Below are 22,305 nucleotides of genomic sequence, written 5' to 3'. Positions count from 1 at the left end.
TGGAAAACAAAAGGCAAAAAACGCGGAGGACCTTTAAATTGAAGACCGAACAATACAGAGACACACAGATCATGATAATGGTATGGGATGACCTGAATGTGGATGATTTTTGAATTTATTCTGTCTGATTTGATGAACACAATGTACGCCTAGAACCAATAGCTCTTTTACTCAGTGATGATTCAAAACTGCATTTGAATGAGAAGCAGCGCAAAGTCTGGTTGGCTGGACTGGGCTAGAGATATTGTCATGATGGAACTTTCCGCTGCCAGGATCAATAAAGCCAAGGAATATGGGAGGAAATCTCTTTGGATATTACAGAACGGATAAAGAGATGTGTTTAAAAATGGTGCATGTACACTCAATGAGCACTTTATTAGGTATTTATTAACTTATTTTTTAGATTTTTTAGACTTCTACTGCTGTAGCCTTTCCACTTAGAGGATGCATTCTGTGTTCAGAGATTCTTGTCTGGATGCCACTGTTGTAATGTATGGTTATTTGCGTTTCTGTCACCTTCCTGTCAGCTTTGACCAGTCTGGCCATTCATTTTTTTTGGTTTGTTTTTTGCACCATTCTTTGCAAACTCTTCGTGAAAATCCCAGATCAGCAGTCTCTGAGATACTCTAACCCTGTCTGCCACTTAGTCACTTAGATCAAATTTTTTCCCCATTCTGATGGTTGATGTGACCATTAACTGAAGCTCCTGACCTACATGATCGTATGCATTGCACTACTGCCACACAATTGCCTGATTAGATAATCGCAGGGTAAGTAGGTGTAATAAAGTAAACATGTTCCTAATAAAGTGCTCAGTGAGTGCACGTAGTCCTAGTAAAATGAGGTTGAAACAACATGTATATTTGAGACTCATAATGCATCCGACGCCGCCAAATACCGCCGCAGACTGTCCAGGAGCTCACTGATGCCGCGGACCATTATTCTGTCTGACCTCCCATTACAGTAAGATTGTTGCTGCCACCTTGTGGTCCACTCGTGGTTCTTCGATTCTGCTCTTGACAGTATCGTTTCCAAGGGAATCAGTCAGTAGTCAGAAGAATCAATAAATTATGTTTCTTCATTCCAAAACAGGAATACTTCATGACATAGTTTTTAGAATAACTGAATATCTGTACGGAATCTATACAGAACAGGTCAGACTGCACTCTACTCTAAGACTGCCCTTCACAACAAAAAACCTGACAAGGTTAATCAGATGGAGAAGACCATTAGTCTGCACTGTGGTGCCGCCCAGTGTTCAACAACTGCATGACATAGGAGTCCACGCCTGTCTTGCAGGCAAATAAGAGATTACACAAGCTGTGAGTTATTCCATCTGACATTTATGTGAAAAATTTGTCATGAGGCTTTTAGTTGTTGCTTAAAAACAGGTTAAAATGTGCATTGCTAAAGCTTGATGTGCATCCCATCTGACCCTATCATTCTGCTGCCTCTGGAACTGGAAGGCAATGCAATGCAGCCCAAAGTGCACACCATATAAGAGCAGAGGCTGAGGCCCAAGGCAGCCGGACAAAGAGCTCCAGAAGTCATTTAGTGCTATTTCTGAGCTAAAATCACTAATCCATACTGCTGCTCACTGGTTTATTATGGCAGAAGTTGCAACAGCAATGTTGCACAAAACAGAGCTTGTCTAAATTGTTTTTGGAGTGTGTGTTTGTGTATGTATACTTGGCAATAGGGATTCATGAACTAGGGGCAAACTCTTCAGCATGAGTGGCTTCATTGCTTTAATCTTGATAAAGATGATCATTATTTTCCAGAAAAAAAGGGATATGCAGATGGGATCTCTGTAATAGCAGTTTACTTCCTGATCATAACAATGCCTTTTTTATTGTTATTGCATTATTAATTTTCAAAGATAAAAATGAAATATATTAAAGTAACTGCAATCATTACCCAGTTACATGAAGAAAAGGGACCGTGATAACAGATTATTGCAAAGCATGAATTAATAGTTATTGGTTGTAGGAATTATTATTATTCCACCATTAATAAAATGTTTACACTAAAAGAATACTTTAACAGAACTGTCTGGAGCAATTGTCAGGAGGTAGCACTGGTGGAGGCACTCCATGCCTGATTGGATCAGAATTACCAGGGTAATCGTTAATAGGAAACCATGTGTGGAATGCAGAGACATGGGTGGGGCTGATTGGTGTTTTGCAGCAGCAGGGAAGGCGTAGCTGATGGGCATTGGTAATAAGCAGGGAGAATAGGCTTATAAGGTGGGGGAATAGTTTCAGTGGTGTGAGATTGCTGTAGAGGAGAGATACGTGTTAGGGTGTTGTGCACTGTTGGGAGCAAGTGGTGCAGTGGTGCAGTGGTGCAGTGGTGCAGTGGTGCAGTGGTGCAGTGGTGCAGTGGTGCAGTGGTGCAGTGGTGCAGTGGTGCAGTGGTGCAGTGGTGCAGTGGTGCAGTGGTGCAGTGGTGCCAGCCTGGAGCCGTGATGTCTTCTGTCTCTCAGCAGGACAGGGCCCAGCAGGCTTGGGAGTGGCATATTGCAGTTGTCTCTTTCACTGAAGCCAGGAGTGGTGGAGTTAAACCAGGGTGACTGTGGGGAGGTTCCAGCATACTCGGAAGTAGTGCAGTGGGTCTATGTGAAAGGATGGGAGAGGTTGGAAGTTGTGGAACATTCTAGAAGTATTTGGGGATGGTGGCCTGGGCTGTTGTGAGTTTATGGTACATATCCTCTGTCATGGATTGAGGACTGAAGCATGACATGTGATGCCAGTGAACCCACAGGACTGTAAAAAGGCCACATTTGCCACCCCCATCGGCCTATACCATTTTGAAGGAATGGAATTTGGTTTGTGTAACGCCCTTCCAGTGACAGATGAAGTGTCTGGGAGACTTTGTGAATGACTCATTTTTGATATATTTGGAACATGTGGTGTTCTCCTGATTTTCAGACTCATTTGAAACATTTAGGCATGGTGTTTGGGCTGGACCACACTGAATATAGGCATAACCAGTATAAACTGCAGCCCCAAAAGTTGCTGCGTTACCTGGTCCATGGTTTATGGACTGGCAGGAGACCGTTTTGGCCGGCGCCTGGAAAGGTGCACCAGGATATCTAGCTATTCTTGACATTTTGAATTTTGCAACTTCAATGATCACAGCTCCCTTACATCAGCTGTTGGTGGGGGCTGTGGCTCAGGGTATGCATACTCAACCCTTGGTATGGGGGCCTGAGTGTCAGAGGGCCTTTAAGGAGTTGAGTGCAACACTGCTCACTGCTCCCAATGTTGGTCTTAAGTCATTTTTATCAGTGGGTTAACAAGCATGCTACCACATTGATTAAAAATAATGGTCCCTAGTGTGGTCTGCTCTGAGGCAAACAACTTGTGACCAATTGTGAGGCAATTCGAATACATCTCTGTTCAACAAACTGATTAGATGGCAACTGTGTACAAATGCTGGCCGCTGGCACGTAATAAACCAATAGCCTTCTATGCCCAGCTGGTTGTAATAGTTAATATGGCAATTATACAAGTTGGTCTCTCAGAACTATGTATTGCAATTAGTGTTTTCCCATTTTGAGAAATTCTGCTGGAGGCCACCACCCTGCCGACCCACCCAGAGGGTTCATCAGAGGGAGCAGCTCTGTGGTCTGGTCCCAATGCTCCACCTGAGGCTATAGCACCGCCACCTTATCCTGAAGCACTGTCAGAGCCTGAGGGCATTGTAGCCTGGCGGCTAAGGTGGTTCAAGCCCCAGTGTAACCATGATAAGATCCGCGCGGCTGTTTGGCTCTTGAGCAAGGCCCTTAACCCGACTTTGCTCCAGGGGGGATTGCTTACTCTAATCAACTAAGTCTCTTTGGATAAAAGCATCAGCTAAATAACAAAATATTTATGCTTTTAAATTATAGAGGACACGGAGATGGACCACATCATCCAAGCCCTAATGGAAGCTGTCCTAATCTTGTGGCTGGCAACCCAAGCATGGGCAGAACAGACGGCCTGCCTGGAAGCCTGTCTGCTCCTCAATCCAGGGGGACTACTGGAAGCCACAGCCCTGCTGCCTTGTTCAGGGGACCTGCCTCCAGACAAGGGTCCCCTGCCTCCTGACCCTGCAGGCCCTCTAGACAAGACAAGACACTGTGGAAGGAGAATAGCAGCCTGTGTCACCTGTATGTCATTGCCACTTGTCACATGCCATGGGATGGGACATCCCTTAAATTAAAAACTGATCTCATCCTAATGACTTTGTGTAGTGCCTAATTTGTATGACCAGTTAGCTACTGTTAAAATTTTCATAATGTATGAAAAGCAGTTTCATGTTTCACTTTTTTTTCTGCTCTACTGTTCCGAACCATGAAGTCAAAATGGAGGTACACTGAACAAAGATTTCTGTGTACAGTTACACCCCTACTGGTTACCCATTAAGCCTAGTCTGGACTTTTCACATATTTCAGAATATTTCTTGGTAGTTTTTAATTAAATCACCTTGAAGAGAGATCTTTCACTTTCACATTTAATATTTGTTTTATTTTGGAGTATTTTCATAAATCTTGAGCAAGGCCCTTAACCCTGCACTGCTCCAGGGGAGGATTGTCTCCTGCTTAGTCTAATCAACTGTACGTCACTCTGGATAAGAGCATCTGCCAAATGCCAAAAATGTAATGTAAATGATTTCTGGTTCTTAACTCTTATATGGTTTTAATGTCCCATAAAGCAGGAAATAATTTACTGTAAGGAGCAAAAGATTAATATTATACATAAATTATCCTGCTTGTCCACTGTGAGCAAATAAGATAGGCCCATCAGATTCAATTTGTATGGTGTCATGAGATTGAAAATTAAAAAGAATTTCAGGAATTTGATGAAAATGACTGAAAGTTACCTGGAAATGTACCTGCCTTTACAATCCTAATTGCAATGGAGCAGCTGAGATGTGTGACCACTGCATTGTTGGCATACATATCATAGCTGATGCCCAGTTGAGCAGAGGAGTTGCTATTGTGGCTACAATGCTGACTATACAGTTCTTGGCAAGATTGCTAGCTCACTTTGATAATTAATAGGTAACAGCAGTCTTAGAGTTTTTGTTCTTGCCCATGGTCCTTGATTTATACTTTCAGTGGAAAGCTTATTTTTTTAGTGGAGCTATATGTGGAAGCTTACAGTTGTTTGCAAAGATTTTGGCACCCCTGGTCAAAAAGCCTTTTGTGTACACATATTCATTAATTTTCACAGTTATGGAATATACACTCTAAGCTATTTATTGGATATACCTCTACACCTGCTTGTTAATGCAAATATTTCATCAGCCAATAATGTGGCAGCAACTAAATATATAAAAATATGCAGACATGGTCAAGAGGTTCAGCTGTTGTTCAGACCAAATATCAGAATGGGGAAGGAATGTGATCAAAGTGACTTGGAATGATTGTTGGTGCCAGACAGGGTGGTTTGTGTATCTCAGAAATGGCTGATTTCCTGTGACTTTCATGCACAGCAGTCTCTAGAATTTGCAGAGAATAATGCGAAAAACAAAAGATAACCAGTGAGCAGCAGTTCTGCGGGAAAAAACACATTATTAATGAGAGAGGTCAGAGGGCCAAACTGGTTGAAGCTGACAGGAAGGTGACAGTAAAGCAAATAACCACGCATTGCAACAGTGAAATACAGAAGAGCATCTCTGAACACACAAAACCCATCAAACCTCCAAGTGGATAGGCTACAGCATCAGAAGACCAATAAGTAAAAAAAAGATGTTTAATAAGTACCTAATAAAGCGCTTGCTGAGTGTATACTTATTACCTGTCTTTCTGTGAATTAAAAACCTCATCAGTTTCAAATTCCTCACCATTTATTTATTTTTATATAAGCTGTCTTTTGCTGCCATCTATTGCACACAAATGCATATACAGGTGCATCTTAAACATTTTAATATCATAATTTCATTCAAAAAGTGACTTTCATATATTCTAGATTCATTACATGTAAAGTGAAATATTTCAAGCCTTGTTTTAATCTTGATGATTACGGTTTACAGTTCATTAAAAGCAAAAATTCAGTGTCTTAGGGGGCCGCGGTGGCACAACAGGCTAAGATGCAGCAGACTTGCATTACATTACATTATTGGCATTTGGCAGATGCTCTTATCCAGAGCGACATACAGTTGATTAGACTAAGCAGGAGACAATCCTCCCCTGGAGCAATACAGGGTTGAGGGCCTTGCTCAAGGGCCCAACAGCTGTGCGGATCTTATTGTGGCTACACCGGGATTAGAACCACTGACCTTGCGTATCCCAGTCATTTACCTTTACCACTACGCTACAGGCCGCCTGTTGCAGTTCGCTGCGGTTGCACACTGGGGACCGGGGTTGGATTCCCCGGTCGTGCCAAAAGCCAAGCTTGGCCGGCTCATGTGGAGCAGCATAATTGGCTCGCTGAAAGGGCTGAAAGGTCTGAAAGGGCTGACTTTTCGCCAAGTGCTGTATCAAAGCATATTCATGGAAAGTTTACTGGAAGGGAAAAGGTGCACATGCAACAGGGATGACCGCAGCCTTGAGAGGATTGTCAAGCAAAGCCGATTTTGAGTGGAGAAGCACAGAATCCAAGTTGCTTGAAGTCCAGTGTGAAGTTTCCACATGTCATCCGCTGGTGTTGGTCCACTGTGTTTTATCAAGTCAAGAGTCAAGCAGCCATCTACCAGGAGATTTTAGAGCACTTCATGCTTCCGTCTGCTGACAAGCTTTATGGAGCTCTATGATTTCCCTTTCCTGCAGGACTTGGCACCTGCCCACAGTGCCAAAACTACTAGTAACTGGTTTGCTGACCATGGTATTACTGTGCTTGATTGGCCAGCCAACTCGACTGACCTGAACCCCATATTGTCAAGAGGAAGATGAGACACCGGACCCAACAATACAGATGAGCTGAAGGCCGCTATAAAGCAACCTGGACTTCCATAACACCTCAGCAGTGCCACAGGCTGATTGCCTCCGTCCCACACCGCATTGATGCAGTAATTTGTGCAAAAGCAGCCCCAACCAAGAATTGAGTGCATAAATGAACATACTTTTCAGAAGGTCAACATTTCTGTACTATAAATCCTTTTTTTGATTGGTCTTATGTAATATTCTAATATTTTGAGATACTGGATTTTTGATTTTATTTTCATAAGCTGTAAGCCATAAATAATCAAGATTAAAACAATTAAAAATATTTCACGTCATGTGTAATGAATCTAGAATATATGAAAGTTTAACTTTTTGAATTAAATTACGGAAAATAACTTTTCCACGATATCCTAATTTTGCGAGATGCACCTGTATACCACGGATGTGCGACAGCCACATTGTGATCAATGGTCCTGGTATGTGTCCAAAAATTCAACAATTACAAACAATTCCTTAATTTTTACTCTGATAGGTGACAAAATTGACTGGTGCCCAGTGACAGTGAGTGGTTCTAGACAGGTCAGGCCAGTGGTTCTAGAAATCCACACATGGTAGTGCTGAGCAGACCTTAATGGTGCCAGTGAGGTTAGTTACACCTTAGTCACTGTAGAGGTACGTGTGGCACAGAGGTTCGGTGCATGAGAACATGATTCTATGTACTAATAAAGTGACAAAAATACTTCTTTGTTTACATACTCCTCATATGCTATTTGGGGACATAGGGCTGGTATTTTCTCTTCCCTTCTGTTACTCCGTAAAGTGTCTGACAATTCCTGTCCATATTTGTGTGGTACTAATGATAACTTATCAGTATATTTATTAAAATGGTTCTGGGCCACAGACATTTTGTGAAGCACTGCTGGTGCTGCTGCTTTTGAAGACTGTTTAGAAGTGTTGTCCCTTAGTGTTTTTCTCAAATGTTCATACTCCTGTTGGGAAGTGCATTATCAGAGTGCCAGTAGCATGCACCCATCTCACTGTCATTGCATTACATTATATTGCATTACCCAAGCATTTCGAATGATGGATTTAGCTCCTGAATTTATTAAAATATCTGGGCTGTCCTCTCTCTCTTTTTGACCGTTTCTAAAGTCTCACACTGGAGTATATTAAGACGCAAAATAGAGGCTTTCGTTTTTTCTGTTGTTGCTTTGGAACCGACAACAGAGGTGGCACATTAAAAGAACATGTACAAATCATTGTTGTTATATAAGAATAGACGATCTGCTGAATTCAGACACATTGTCTCATAGAGCACAATAGCATAATAGCATCATGACAAAGGAGGTTACATTTTGAGACCTTCGAATTAAGGTTCTAGCTGATATTTTTTAACCAGTGTGATAGTGTGGTAATAACGGTTTCCTGGGTGGGGCAGTTATTCCAGAAAACCAAAAAAGTACTGTGTGCAATGAACTACATTCCCCATTTGGCTTAGCCTTACAAACAAACTTCCGATGCGGAAAAGCTCTCTCTGATTTGCTATAAGCCTGTCACGTTGACAGTCCGATCTCCCAAATAAGGATTGTTACATCACGACCATGAGGCACGCCTTTTTAGAGTGATGACGCAATCTAGGGAAAGTGTAAGGGGGGGAGGGGGTGTCCCGTCGGCACGCGCAGACAGCAGGGAGCAGCTGCAGCAAGAAGATCGCATTGCATTTCACTGCATTGCAAGTGACATTTTCGCATTTCCTCTAAAAACTTAGAATAACGTATTCACCAACGACACTCAAAAATGGTAGATCGCGAGCAATTGGTGCAGAAAGCCAGATTGGCTGAGCAGGCTGAAAGATATGACGATATGGCAGCTGCCATGAAATCGGTAAGTTTCTCCTTTCCACAGAATTATATTTATTATATTCATGTATTTCACTAACAGATTTCCTTCTGTCCATTTCCCGTGTTTCCTCATTATGAAAATATAAGTAGGCTACTGCTCCGTTATTTTAATATCACCAGCGTATTGATAATCGTAGCGAATATTCCACACTGCTCAAATTTTCAAAATCGATGGCATTATGACAATAGAAGAAATAATATAAATGGTGCATTGTTGCTGTCGGGCTGTTAAGGTACACGCATGTCAGTTTTTCATTTAAGATTTTCTGTATCGACACTATCGAGGCCCATACGACCGTTATAAAACCATGAATTATTGACAGGTAGACATCATGTTTGAAAATGTTACAGTGTTGTTAATTGGTGGAATTAATGAATAAACCATGATATAAATAATATTTAATAATCTTGCCAAATCATATTTTGGGAGAAAGCGAATGACTGCCATCTGAAAGGCAAGGCAAACGGGAAAGTGCACGAATGCGGACTGTTTGATCTTGGGGCGGTGCCTTTTGCCGTCTTTAATCAACTGAGTATGACTGAAAAAGACGTATAACCCGAAAATATAAATGAAGTATTTCATGTTACTGGGACGTTGCTACGGAAATCTATCTTAAAGTCCATCGATGTTTAACTGGTGACCGAAGAGAAAATATGATGTTCGTGTAATATTGCTAGCCGTAGGCTACGTGAAGAGAGGACACGCGAGGCAATGGGAATCGGAAACGAAATTGGTGGCGTTTGAATGGAGCTTCACTCAGCGAGATTTTGGATTGTGACACAATTTTCGTTTTGGTTCGAAATTTAGCGGTATGATGAATATTGGTTGGAATACATTTGAATACATTCCGCCGGTGCTCTATTGAGAGGGATTTGCTTTGTTTAAAGGGGGAGGGGGGTCAAGAAAACGCCAGCTGTGTAGTTTTGAGAAAAAACTGCTTTGCACTTGAGCTTTTAGAGCATAAATTGTAATAAACAAATGATCTTAATTGAAAAAACATATGTACATATATTTCTGGTCCTTGCACTAAACAAACGTGGGTGGCGGCAGAAATCCTTCCAGAATGTTCCGTAGTTGTCATAGTGCAGCAAAGCCAGTATTCAGACGGGAACGTGCGAATGTATCGGTTTATCTCATTCAATATAGTTTAATATATTTGTACCTATATCGTGGACAGGTCGTCCCCATTAGAAGAACATCGCTGGAATCACACAAGGCGTGTCGCAGCCTGTGCCAAGGCGCAGTGGCCGTGCTGCACCATTCCGTTCTTAGCCAGCTCGTATGGACCTTTGATCGGTGTACAGTTGTAGCCTACGCCCAAGTATGATCCTTAAAACTACGGTGTTTTAAAGGGGAAGATAGGTTAACTCGAGCAGTAGGAAGACTTTTCATGTCGTTAAGAATAATGTGTGGCATAATTAGGATAGATAGATGATCAGGGACATTCTCAATTTTCTGCCTCTATTCAAAGGAGCAAATCACAGTTCTGGCCTTTAACCTTGACCTAATATGTAATCAAGACTTGCATAGATAAGGATTAAGGAAATGACACTCATCCCCCTCCCTGCACCAACCTTCAGGCTGAATTGGGTCTCTCTATGCGGCCTTGTAACCAAATTAGCAAGCAAATCATACAGCAAGATCTCAGCTTCTGAAGCAGAGCTCCTCGGATGCCTCAACCCCTGTGAGGGTAAATGCCGTGACATCAGACCTGAGTATATTTCTTGGTGTCAATTTACACAAATGTCTCAGCATTACTACTGCAGGCATCTGGGGAATTTGTTGCCCAGTTGAGATTTATGGTATGCACGCCCAGGATTGCGCAATGCATCCCGTAGCGAAAAAGTGCATTGTCATCGGACACTGTCGGCATGCGGGCCTTTTGTGCGGCACAAAGGGAGGGTGTCTTCCCCCAGACAGGGCACGGCAAGCAGAGGCACTCCTGGAGAACTGTGCCCAGTACCAGAACCAACATTTTGGAATTGCAGTACCATTGCTCTTTTTGGACATTTGAAGGCTTGACAGAGTGACTGCCTATTTGCATACACCCTCAGAAATAAAGTGACAGTGGAGGTACATTTTTCTTCTTCAAGGATCAAATTTCCCACATGTACCCTGAATGTAAAGTAATGTTCTCTTTGGGTACAAATGAGTATATTCTCTGGGGAAAATGTGCAAATTAGTTGTATATTGCTGGCTATGGGTACAACTTTATGCACCTGTAGGGTACCGCCCCCAGTGACCAGCATTTGTTCCTTTTTAGGCCCTTTTCGTACAATTATTTCTGAGAGTGTATGAGCATGAATGAATAACCAGCCAAGTAACTGAATTGTTTTACTTGCCCATTTTATGATCTAGGTGTGTGTGCTTTGGCCTGCACCTGGTTATAAGTTCCATTTCGATGTTGAAAGTTGAGGCTCCTGGTAGGGAGATGGTGTCTGCCTATGAGACACATGTTGAATTTGTGCCAAGTCAGAGAGCCTAATGTACTGAATGCAGTACTGGGGTGTGACTAGGGCCTGAGTTGCTGGGGGAAATCCCTTTCTGCTGCAGTTATTGCAACCACCCTGTGGCAGCTTATTAATGAATGAATACATAAATTACATAAATAAATGAATAATCAGTTTCACAATGGAGTATGACACTTAGTGCTGTAAAATACTGTAATTGTAGGAATGTTGAAAGAGGTGTGATTTTTTAAATGCTTATAGGCTGCTATTACTAGCACCACTACTGCTACACCTGGTATTGCTATTAATGGAATTTTTGTGCTTGTTCTGCTACGACTGCCAGCACTGTATTACTAGTGCTTGGCTACAGTTGAGTTATTACTAAAGAGAGATTAGAACATTTTAATTGATTGTAAATTACACCAAATTACTTGGCAAGGACATTGATGCAGTAGCAGTCATCCAATCTGTAATGGTACTAAGGGCACTGTGTGTTCTGAGTTTTTGGAGTGAAAACATTTACTTAAGGTGGGGAACTGTTTTCCTGATGGGGTTTACCCTGTGGCTGAGGTGTTGTAACACCTGCTTTTATCTTAGGCCTACAATATACACTCAGTGACCTCTTTATTAGGTAGACCTGTACACCAGCTTGTTAATGCAAATATGTAATCAGCCAGTCATGGGGCAGCAACTGTTTTTCAGACCAAATGTCAGAAGAAATGCGATCTAAGTGACTTTGACCATGGTATGATTGTTGGTGCCAGACAGGGTGGTTTGAGTATCTCAGAAACCACAGATCTCCTGGGATTTTCACACACAACACTCTCTACAGAGTTTGCAGTAGCAATTCTGCTGACAGAAACGCGTTGTTAATGAGAGAGGTCGGAGGAGAAGGGCCAGACTGGTCGAAGCTGACAGGAAGGTGACAGTAACGCAAATAACCATGCATTACAACAGCGGTATGCAGAAGACCATCTCTGAACGCACAACACAACAAACCTCTCAGTGCAGCAGAAGACTGCTGCTGTAGTCTAATAAACACCTAATAAAGTGCTGTGTACATGTTCTAAGCCTTATTCATTGAAGGTCCATTGACATGTTGCGTTTGAATGGTGTTTTGCAGGCAGGGATGTGCATGGCAAAGACAGCAGAAGGTATAGCACACTGTACTGTATGGGGTAAAATAGTTTTACATGCAGTTAAAGTAGACTCACATACATTTAAGGTTATATCAGTTTACGACATGGTTATGTACGCCCAAAGTTTTTAATGTTGTACCCGCAATTGATTATCTTTCATTCAAAAATACAAACCGAAAGGAGCAATCTTGTATGATTAGGGTAGAGCTGGTATGCATCAAGCTCAGGACCAAAAAGCACACACCCAATGAATTATATTGGCCTGAAGCCACTAACCTACTTGCAATATCACTTTCTGACCACAAGGGGTGCAAGAACAGAAATCTGCCAGGGATTAGTCTGTCCTGTTCACCACCCTTTGTGGAACTGCTGGGATATTGTCACATTTCCTTAAAGGCATAATAGGTATAAATTGGTTCTAGTGGTTTTTAATTTTCCCGTCAGTTTCCTCTGTGACAGTATCTCTGTAAAATACAATATAAATAAATATAAAAATGACCAGTCTATTTCTGCCTTTCCACAATAATTTACTCATATTTTCATGAAGGAACAGCAATTATACAAATGGCAGAAATTGAATAAATATCCATCAAGTACTTTTAATTCTTTTAAATAATGAGCATTTTGATACTTTCCCCACACTCCTCTACAATCATTTTGTCATATTGAACTCACCTTGAATTAGAACACACACAATTCTAAACAAATTAGTGAACTTGTGTCAAAGCATTTTTTCTGTTTCATGATTTTTATTAAATCTGAGCTTCCTGGAATACTTAATGTGTTGTTGGAATCCTTAATGTGACTGCACAGTTTGCTAGCACACATTTGGAATTTTATTCTAATCCGTGTAATAAATATCGTTCTTTTAAATATGCATTGTACTATATGACCTTATGCTCCTGTACAGCATAATGTAAATGTGCTCTCCTCATAGTCACAGAATAACCCCTCCCCCTTGATTTTCTTGAATAACGTGTGGGGGCTTTGCAATAAGAAACTCCAATGCAGCTGTTAATTTATCTCCTGTTCCTTGATTCATAAAGCTTTTATGTGTTTTATTTTTAGAAGCCTACATCAGCAATGAAGAAAAAGAAAAAAAAACATGTGAGATTCAGCGAGAAACCGCAGTCATTTACTGTTATATAACAAAGAGCAACTTTAAGCTACCCCCTCCCCCACAACACCAACCGCTGATCCTTAACCCTCTTTTGCCATGCTATCTGTACTCATACGGCCTGTGATGTCATCAGGTGTCCCACATTGTCTTTATGAATTGCTGCATGACACAGGGAGGCGGGGCTGTCACATCTGGAATTTCAGTGCAAACCACAGTCTCCACAATCCTTTTGTCACATGGAGGGGGTTGGCTCAGGGGGTGCAGAGTTAAAGGAGCTAACCCTGTAACCCTCGTGCTCCGTAGTCCCCAACAAGGATAGATCTGAGCCTGAGCCAGAACCTGAACAAATCGTTAGATCGCAGAGCATCCTTTGCACTGATCAGAAATATTTCCACGCTATCCAAGGCCTGCAGTGCGGGGGGGGGGGGGTCAGAGTACATTATGGACTGAGAGCAAGAGCAATTGATTCATTTTCAGCAGTGGTGTCCTCCAGTGATGCCTAATGCTTGCCAAACCACCCATCTTCCCCAACCTTTTCACATTCAAAAGGGGCTTTAATATTCCTATCTTCCAAAGACATGCAGGTTAGGGAGTACAGATGAAAATAAGCTTATTACCTAACTGACCCATTTACATTGTGGAAAGTGAAAATGTTGATTAATGTGCACTGTCCCTAGTTAATCCAGTAAATTACCTCTCCTTTGCAACTATGCTATGATTTAGCATTTCGTTTTTTAGCATCGGATTCCAATCAAAAAAAAGTTCTTAATCGTTTCATGTAACAGTGTTTCCATGAACATAGAGATTTTCTAAAAAGAAATGCCTTCATTTCCAGAGGAAGCTTAACAAGACGATTAGGGAGGCGTGCGTGTTGAGTGGGTGCATGCGTGAGCAAGTGGGGTTCTTGTTATAATGGGGTTCTTTGTTATGTAATAAATTCCCGATGCTCAGGAGATTATTTCACAAAGTAGGATTACCGAGTTAGCTGGATAGCAGGACTGAGTAAAACCCGGAACAGCTCTTCAGTCCATGTTCCAGATTTTGGAGGGTTCTGTATTTTACTCAGTGAGTAATTACCAATCTGTGTAATTCCATAATCCTGCTTTGTGGAACAGGGCCCAGGTACGGTTTATTAACAGCTGTCTAGTTCATGGTGCAGTGTGATGCAATTCACATTTACAAAAAAGTGGTGAAATTTTTCTGCATGATTGTATCATTTTTAAATGATACACTTGAATTATCATTTGAAATTCAAGATTAGTCATGGGATGTCTATAGAAAATGACTATAACAGGGTGGCCTGTAGCGTAGTGGTTAAGGTAAAGGACTGGGACACACAAGGTCGGTGGTTCTAATCCCGGTGTAGCCACAATAAAATCAGCACAGCCGTTGGGCCCTTGAGCAAGGCCCTTAACCCTGCATTGCTCCAGGGGAGGATTGTCTCCTGCTTAGTCTAATCAACTGTACGTCGCTCTGGATAAGAGCGTCAGCCAAATGCCAATAATGTAATGTAATGTAATAACAATATTATTATTATTATTCTTTTTTTATTGGAGCCGCTCAGGATTTGATATTGGTTTCCCCGCTAATGTGCCACAACAGTGGTCAGATGATGGAGGTTCTAGACAGACAGGTTGTGTCGCACTGGGGAGTAGAGGGGTTATGAACTGCCAAAGCAGAGGCTGTCTCACACTGCAGCTGCTTATGGAGAATTTCGTGAGACCACTCCCTTTCCTAGTTGCCCGTGCCTGTGGTGACACTATTTTATTCTGGCATGCCGTAGGAAGGGCCATCGCTGTGACAGCTGTGAAGATAGACTGGTGCACTCAGTGAGCAGATTGCTTTGTTTCCATGGAAACTAGGGATTGTAAATGAAGAACTGGTTCTTGCCCACCCCACAAGGCATTGCTGGAAGGTGCTGGCTAGGGTGGGTGGAAGGTAGTAGGGGTGGAATAAGAGTGTGTAATTTTGAAATGAAATGGGCTAATATAATTAACGGGGTGAGTGCAGAGTGAATTGAGCAGAGTGGGTGCAGAATTCATTTAAATATTCCTGCAGTTTTTTTTTTATGGGATTAGGGTGGTTCATTTTATTCTTAGTCTCCTGATTATGCAAATGTTATTTGGTATAACCAATATTTTCAGTGTCAACAGTGATTCTTTTCTGAAAGGTACATAATGTCTGATCATTTTTTGTGATTTTAATAGTGGAAGGTTACATAGGTAGAATAGCTGTGCTTGCCGCACATAAATAATGAGGTCATGTCATTTCTGTTGCACACAAAGATTGATGCTGCATTAAAGCACCTCCTCTTTGTTCTTGGGGCTGGAAGTGGCGGCAATGTACTGTAGGTGAGCCGGGTCACCATCCCAGCAGGCACCATTGTTAATACGGCTTCCATTTTCTGATCTTACCTACGTAGATAGTAAACCGAGCAGGTGGGGGAAAACAAAGACGGACCACAGCATCTGCTTTGTTTTTCCATTAAAAACCTGAATGACTGTTGTTCTGAATATTTGCCATTGATATGATATTTTATGTGACTGTCCTGGCAGTGTGCATGTATTTATAGATATTTAGGCAAAAATGGGAATGAAGAAGTTGGGTGTAAAGGAGTGGAGAGGTTTTTTGGAATGTATATATTTAAAAATCAGTGTCCTAGAACTAGATAACTTGTTATATCAGCTTTCAAATTGTTCAGTTAAGAACATTCTAATTACATATTTGTGATCTTACACCTTAAAGGCTTAAGGGCTGAATTATGGCAAGCTGGCCCACTTAATCTAATCTTTATCTTTCAAATGCAATTAGAGGTGCAGGCGGACTGGAGTGATTTACACTAACATGGCTGTTAGACAGGGGAGGTGAGTTGTTAGTTAAGATGCAAGGCACAAACTAGCCATGGCCCTTGTCACATTGCACATTTTGTCCAAGAAGGCAGATGCCAGCGCCTGGCTCATTTGATCAGTGTGCCATTGCCAAAAGTAAACCAAACCTCTCCTCCCTTCAGATCCAGTTCTTGTTACACAGAACAGTACTTTCAGTGCAGAACAAGTGACTTTTGTGTGCTTTTGAGTTTGCCATCCAATAGCAGGCTACGTCAGCCTGCCTTATCACATTGTAAACTAGCAGGTTACTATCCTTTGAAATGTCTATGGTGTGTTGTCAAATAAGACAACCTAGTACTGTTCTTTTCTGCCCTCTTCTTTTTAAATATTGTCATTTTGTGTCAGGCTACTGAGCTGATTGAGCAGAATGTTACTGACCTTAGTCTACGGGCTGGTAAGGTTTCGAAGGCAATGTGTGTAGCCTGTCGGTGCACACAGCCGAGAGAGAGGCGGCTGTATGTTCGGAAAGGCACCTAAACGCGTTCCAGACACGAGCCGTGTAGGTATTAGCAGCGGGCAGAATAAAGGGTTTAAATCCGCTGGACGGACAGGGCGCTGCAGACACAAAACCTGTTGGGCTGGCGGGCTTTACACTGCAGCGGGAGCCGTCCGAGGGTGCCGCTCTAGGAGGAGGTGATGTCATTCGGGGAGGGGAGGTCAGGCCAGTTCAGCGAGCCAAAATCCAGGCAGCACATGGCCCGGTGGTGAGGGAATACTATGAGGCTTAGCGGCAGCTAACCGTGCTCCTCCTCACACATCTACAAAGCTTTTCTTTTATCTTTTGTGGGGCAGGCTGTAGCCTAGTGGTTAAGGTACTGGGACCTGGAGGGTTGGTGGTTCTCCAGCGGGGATGGTCCCCAGCTTAGTCTAATCAGCTGTTAGTTGCTTTTGATAAAAGTTTCAGCTAAATAACAAATGATTATCTTCAGCACTCTCAGAAATAAAGGTATGAAAAATGCCTCAAAAGTTACAAATGCTTGTAACCACTAGCCAGCAATATATAATTAGTTTGTACATTTATTTTGTTTTTGGTTTGGAAAACATTTGTAACCTAAGAGAACATTACAGTTCCTTCAAGGTACTTTTGGGAAATTTGATCCGTGAAGAACAAAAATGTACCTCCACTGTCATTTTATAGTGTGTCCGTCTTTGCGTTGCTGTGCTAAGTGTATTATTTCAAGATTTCCATTAAGATTTTATGATTGCAGTGCTGCAACCTTTTCAGAACAGAAATTCAACACATTGTGCAGTAATGTAATCAAAAATTAAGTTTGGTGGATGTGACAGAATGAGGGATGGTTATCGACAGAGAAAAAGGGAGACTTATGAAATGCCCTACAAGTTTGGGGCATTTTATATAATAAACAATAGCTGTTTTTGCTTAGTAAAGATACAAATAAAATCTAGCAACTTTGTTCTTCACTGCTGGGATGCAGCTAATTAGTTAGTAGTTGGCAACATTGAATGATTCTGGGAAGGTAAATGTTAGGTTCCCCCTGAGTACCTTTCTTGGCTCAAAATAAATTCTGTGGATTATAAATTAGATTGCCCTGAAATCTCGGATTTTGTGACCGATTTAATGCAATTATCAAAAATAGTCTTGGAGAAGTGTTAATCTGGGGTCAGTGAAACTTTTCAAGCATCATTATTTAGATATATTTAACATATATTTACCTTATTTGAAGAGGAGGGTCCATTTTTAGGAAATTTTCTTCACTAAACCTGCCTCTCCTATCTGCCCCCTCCTCAGGTGACGGAACTGAATGAGGCCTTGTCCAATGAGGAGAGGAACCTGCTGTCCGTGGCCTATAAGAACGTGGTGGGGGCGCGGCGTTCATCCTGGCGGGTCATCTCCAGCATCGAGCAGAAGACCTCGGCCGACGGCAACGAGAAGAAGATCGAGATGGTGCGCGCCTACCGCGAGAAGATCGAGAAGGAGCTGGAGGCCGTGTGCCAGGACGTGCTCAACCTGCTGGACAACTTCCTGATCAAGAACTGCAGCGAGACGCAGCACGAGAGCAAGGTCTTCTACCTGAAGATGAAGGGCGACTACTACCGCTACCTGGCCGAGGTGGCCACGGGCGAGAAGAGAGCTGCGGTGGTGGAGTCCTCCGAGAAGGCCTACAGCGAAGCTCACGAGATCAGCAAGGAGCACATGCAGCCGACCCACCCCATCCGCCTGGGCCTGGCGCTCAACTACTCCGTTTTCTACTACGAGATCCAGAACGCCCCCGAGCAGGCCTGCCACCTGGCCAAAACCGCCTTCGACGACGCCATCGCCGAGCTGGACACCCTCAACGAGGACTCCTACAAAGACTCCACGCTCATCATGCAGCTGCTCCGAGACAACTTGACACTGTGGACAAGCGACCAGCAAGACGACGAGGGAGGGGAGGGCAACAATTAAGAATACGCCGTGCTCACACACACATACACACAAAAAAAATTTAAAATAAAAAGGGCCGGTGGACTTTGGCAGCCGCTTTTGCCGATGACACGACCGCAGCAGCAGTTCTTTATTTTTCCACAAATTTAAAGAAAAAAAAATCAAATAAAAAGAGCAGTTGGAGGGGAGGTTAAATATTAGTTAAGTATAGTTAAAAAAAAGAAAAAAGAAAACCCTCCTCCTTGATTGCCTCTTCGACATTTGCCAAAACACCAGTTAGAGGAAAGATTCAGTCAGTCAAGAGTGGCTGTTGGGTTGGAAGGGCAGCCTCACACTGGCACATGGACTGTTCTTGCAGTGCAAACGAAGTGGAGCTGCTTATTTAACTTAAGGGGTGAGGGGAAAAGTATTAAAAACAGTAGGGAGATACAAAGCTTGAGCAAAAACTTGAATGTTATCGCCTCACAAAAATATTTGCAGTGGTTCCAGTATGCATGAGGAAAGTGTCCCATTTTAGCCGTTTTAGGAGTACTTTTGCTACTGAAAGTACATCCAGTAATGGCAGAGATTTGGATTAGCAGGTCTTGCCCATGGAAAAATACACTAAAAATGTGTTTTGATGGTTAGAGGTGTGTCAATCTCAGACATAGGAACTGAAAGCTTGAAGGTTAAGAGACAGTAATAATAAGTTTTTCCCCACACAAATTTTAGTCAAAATATGTACTAAATTAATTAATATTTCTGGCTCCCAAGTTGTTGTTATTATTATTATTGTTTTTATTATTATTATGATATACTTTTTAATGTTCAAGTCACTCAGCAGACACCCCTATTACTGGCCAATTACAATGCATATGACATCACTTGCCATGGAAAATATTTGGTATCAGAAATAATTAGATTATGCAGTGTTGCATTTACTTAAACTGAGTCATGATTAATGCAAAAAAAACAAAACAAAACACAATACACATATAGCAATGGGAAATTTTATTTGGGGATTTGCCAAATAAAATTATTTTGTTCCCTAAATTTGATCACAATATTATTTAAGTTCTTCAAGCCAGACTCAAGAACCTGTAATAACAGGAACACAGAATATACTGGAACCACAGACTCAGTTAGAGGACAAGGTACAGTTGAGGGCAGAGCACTGGCAGTGTAAAATGGAAGATGATCTTAAAGCAGCTTTGAGGTTTGTGGTTTACTTTCGTTTTGTGTTTGTTTTTTTTATTTAAAGAAATGCACTTGCCTATTATACTGTTTCTTCAGTGTAAGACGATTACTGCTCAAATATTCTCGGAAATACAATACTGTGCATGCTGGTGATGTATTTATATACAGTAGCTTGACTTTATTAACTTATAATGTAGGTGTTATGTATTCATATGAACAAGAAATGACTAGACTTCAATCTGATTATTTTCTATTTATTATTTTGTTGGATTGTTTAATTTTTTTTTTCATTTGCTGAAGTACGCTATACCAAAACAGTGATTGTTAACAATAAATTGATCTGTTATGGACGTTGCTATAGTGACATGCAATTCTTGTATTTGATTTGTTAAGCAAAAGAGGAGGAAAAAAGACAAAAAACACCAGTGTTAGCTTAATCATACTGTCTGGTGTTTTGTCATGGTGAAATTATAATTATTACATTGTAAAACAATATGTTGTTCTTAGAATGACCTCTGTTTGTGCTTTCTTTTCCTGTCAAGTTATGCAGTGAGATATTTAAGGTTGAACAGTGTTTTTTTTTTCTTCTTCTTCTCCAGAATCAGTGTTTCTGTAAGGAATTCTCACACGGACCATTATTTATTATACTTTTTTATTTAAAACTTTTTAGCTGTCTCCTGAATATCTTAAATGTGAGTCATGTAGCGGTTGCACAAGAGCAAAAATAATAATAATAATGATAATAAAAAATGAATTCAAATATGGCAAAGCTCCTCTTATCCACCATTTCCCTGTTGTTCTGAGTTGTGTTGTATTGTCTGAGCTACACCCTATCTGTTATGGATTTTCATTTATTTACTTTTGTATAATGTTAGACAAAGAAGAGTTACATATTACATATGGAATAGTGTATGTAGATGCTTTACTTGCTATGGGCTGGCCTTGTAGAATTTAACATTCTCAGCGAGTGTTGCACAAAATGTCCTGAATACAGTTTCAGTAATGCAGAATGACATTGAATCTGCTGCTATAAATCATGCAGTTTACACAGCAATATCTGCTCTCTAGTCATTTTCTTTTAGTAAAGTTCCTTTATCGATTTACCCTTCAGCAGTATTTTAGAATAACTGATTACTCTCAGAAATAAAGTGACAGTGGAGTGACATTTTTTTTCTTCATGGATCAAATTTTTCAAATGTATCCTGAAAGTACAGTAATGCTCTCTTTGGGTACAATGAGTATGTTTTCCAAGCAAAAGAAGTACAAATTAATTAAATATTGCTGGCTAGGGGTACAGTATTATGCACCTATAAGGTCCAAGTGACAAGCATTTATACCCTTTTAGGCAGTTTTTTAACCTTTATTTCAGAGAAGCTTTCGAAAGTCGGTGAGTACATACAACCAGCCTGAAGTCCCAACAGCTGGCAATTCTCACTCCTGAAATTATGCCCCTGCAGGCCATAGCCTTAGCCGTTGACAGCTCCTTCAGCACAGTGCAGGGTTTCTTATTAGATAAGTCTAAATGTAAGTTTGTGTGACTGCCATTTGGTGTGTCCATGTTTCACATGGAATGGACAGATGTATTTAACTATGGTTCATAGCAACATTGGAAATTTAGGAGATAAAACTACACCTTCACAAAATAATTGCCCTGGGTAAATTAGACAAAGATTCTTTAGTGATTTAGTCATTAAATAGCCTGGGCTGTTGAAAGGTATTTTTGCGTATATATATTAAAGGCACAAAAAACATCCAGTCAACATGGAGAAAGATCCTCATCTCATGTTATGACTAAATCCTATATGTTTTCCTGATTTTCTGTGCTCGATTGATCGATTGCCTGTTGCAATTGAGTCAACCAAGAGGACCACAAGGCAGGGTTTGCACTTTTTGAGAGTATTTCATAGGTTCCAATACACCAGACAAGCTCAGTAAAGCGTAGAAAAGTATTTGAATCCAACCCAATTATGTATTTGCCATTATATAAGGCAGTCCTGGATTCACCCTGCAGCTTTGGTCTTGGGTAGGACATTTTCCACTTCTGCCAGGTAGGTAAGACTACAGCACTGCTACTATTTCTGTAAAAATTGGGGTTTGTCTTACTACAGCTGCCACAAACTGATCCTCCTTTATGTAGTCACCAAGGACGAAATTGATGCAGTAATGCATATACAACATTAATTCCACTCATTATGATATCTGCTGACCAAAAGAGGGATGACTGGCCTCACAACTGAGGTAGCGTGAGGAATGTACATATGCAGTGACAGTGATGGGTGAACGGAGGACATTTTGTTGGCACAACCTTCAGCCTCACCTTGAACAGAGTGCTTGTGAATAGGTCCGTTGTTTTCCTGGTGTGTTGAGATATGA

At 41.4% G+C, this 22,305-nt stretch overlaps 1 protein-coding gene across 1 annotated transcript; it reads left to right on the top strand.

Moving 5' to 3' along the window:
- The first annotated feature begins 8,530 nt into the window (after positions 1–8,530).
- Positions 8,531–20,701, top strand: ywhag1 (3-monooxygenase/tryptophan 5-monooxygenase activation protein, gamma polypeptide 1). Its single transcript, XM_061248576.1, has 2 exons — positions 8,531–8,755; positions 18,121–20,701. Exons 1-2 carry the CDS (start codon positions 8,669–8,671, stop codon positions 18,775–18,777), a joined length of 744 nt encoding a protein of 247 aa, XP_061104560.1. The 5' UTR covers positions 8,531–8,668; the 3' UTR covers positions 18,778–20,701.
- The last annotated feature ends 1,604 nt before the right edge of the window (positions 20,702–22,305 follow it).

Source organism: Conger conger, chromosome 7 (assembly GCF_963514075.1).
Source record: "Conger conger chromosome 7, fConCon1.1, whole genome shotgun sequence".
Classification (NCBI taxonomy): Eukaryota; Metazoa; Chordata; class Actinopteri; order Anguilliformes; family Congridae; genus Conger; species Conger conger.
Note: the sequence above shows the minus strand (reverse complement) of the source record. Positions and strands in the feature narration are given on the sequence as shown.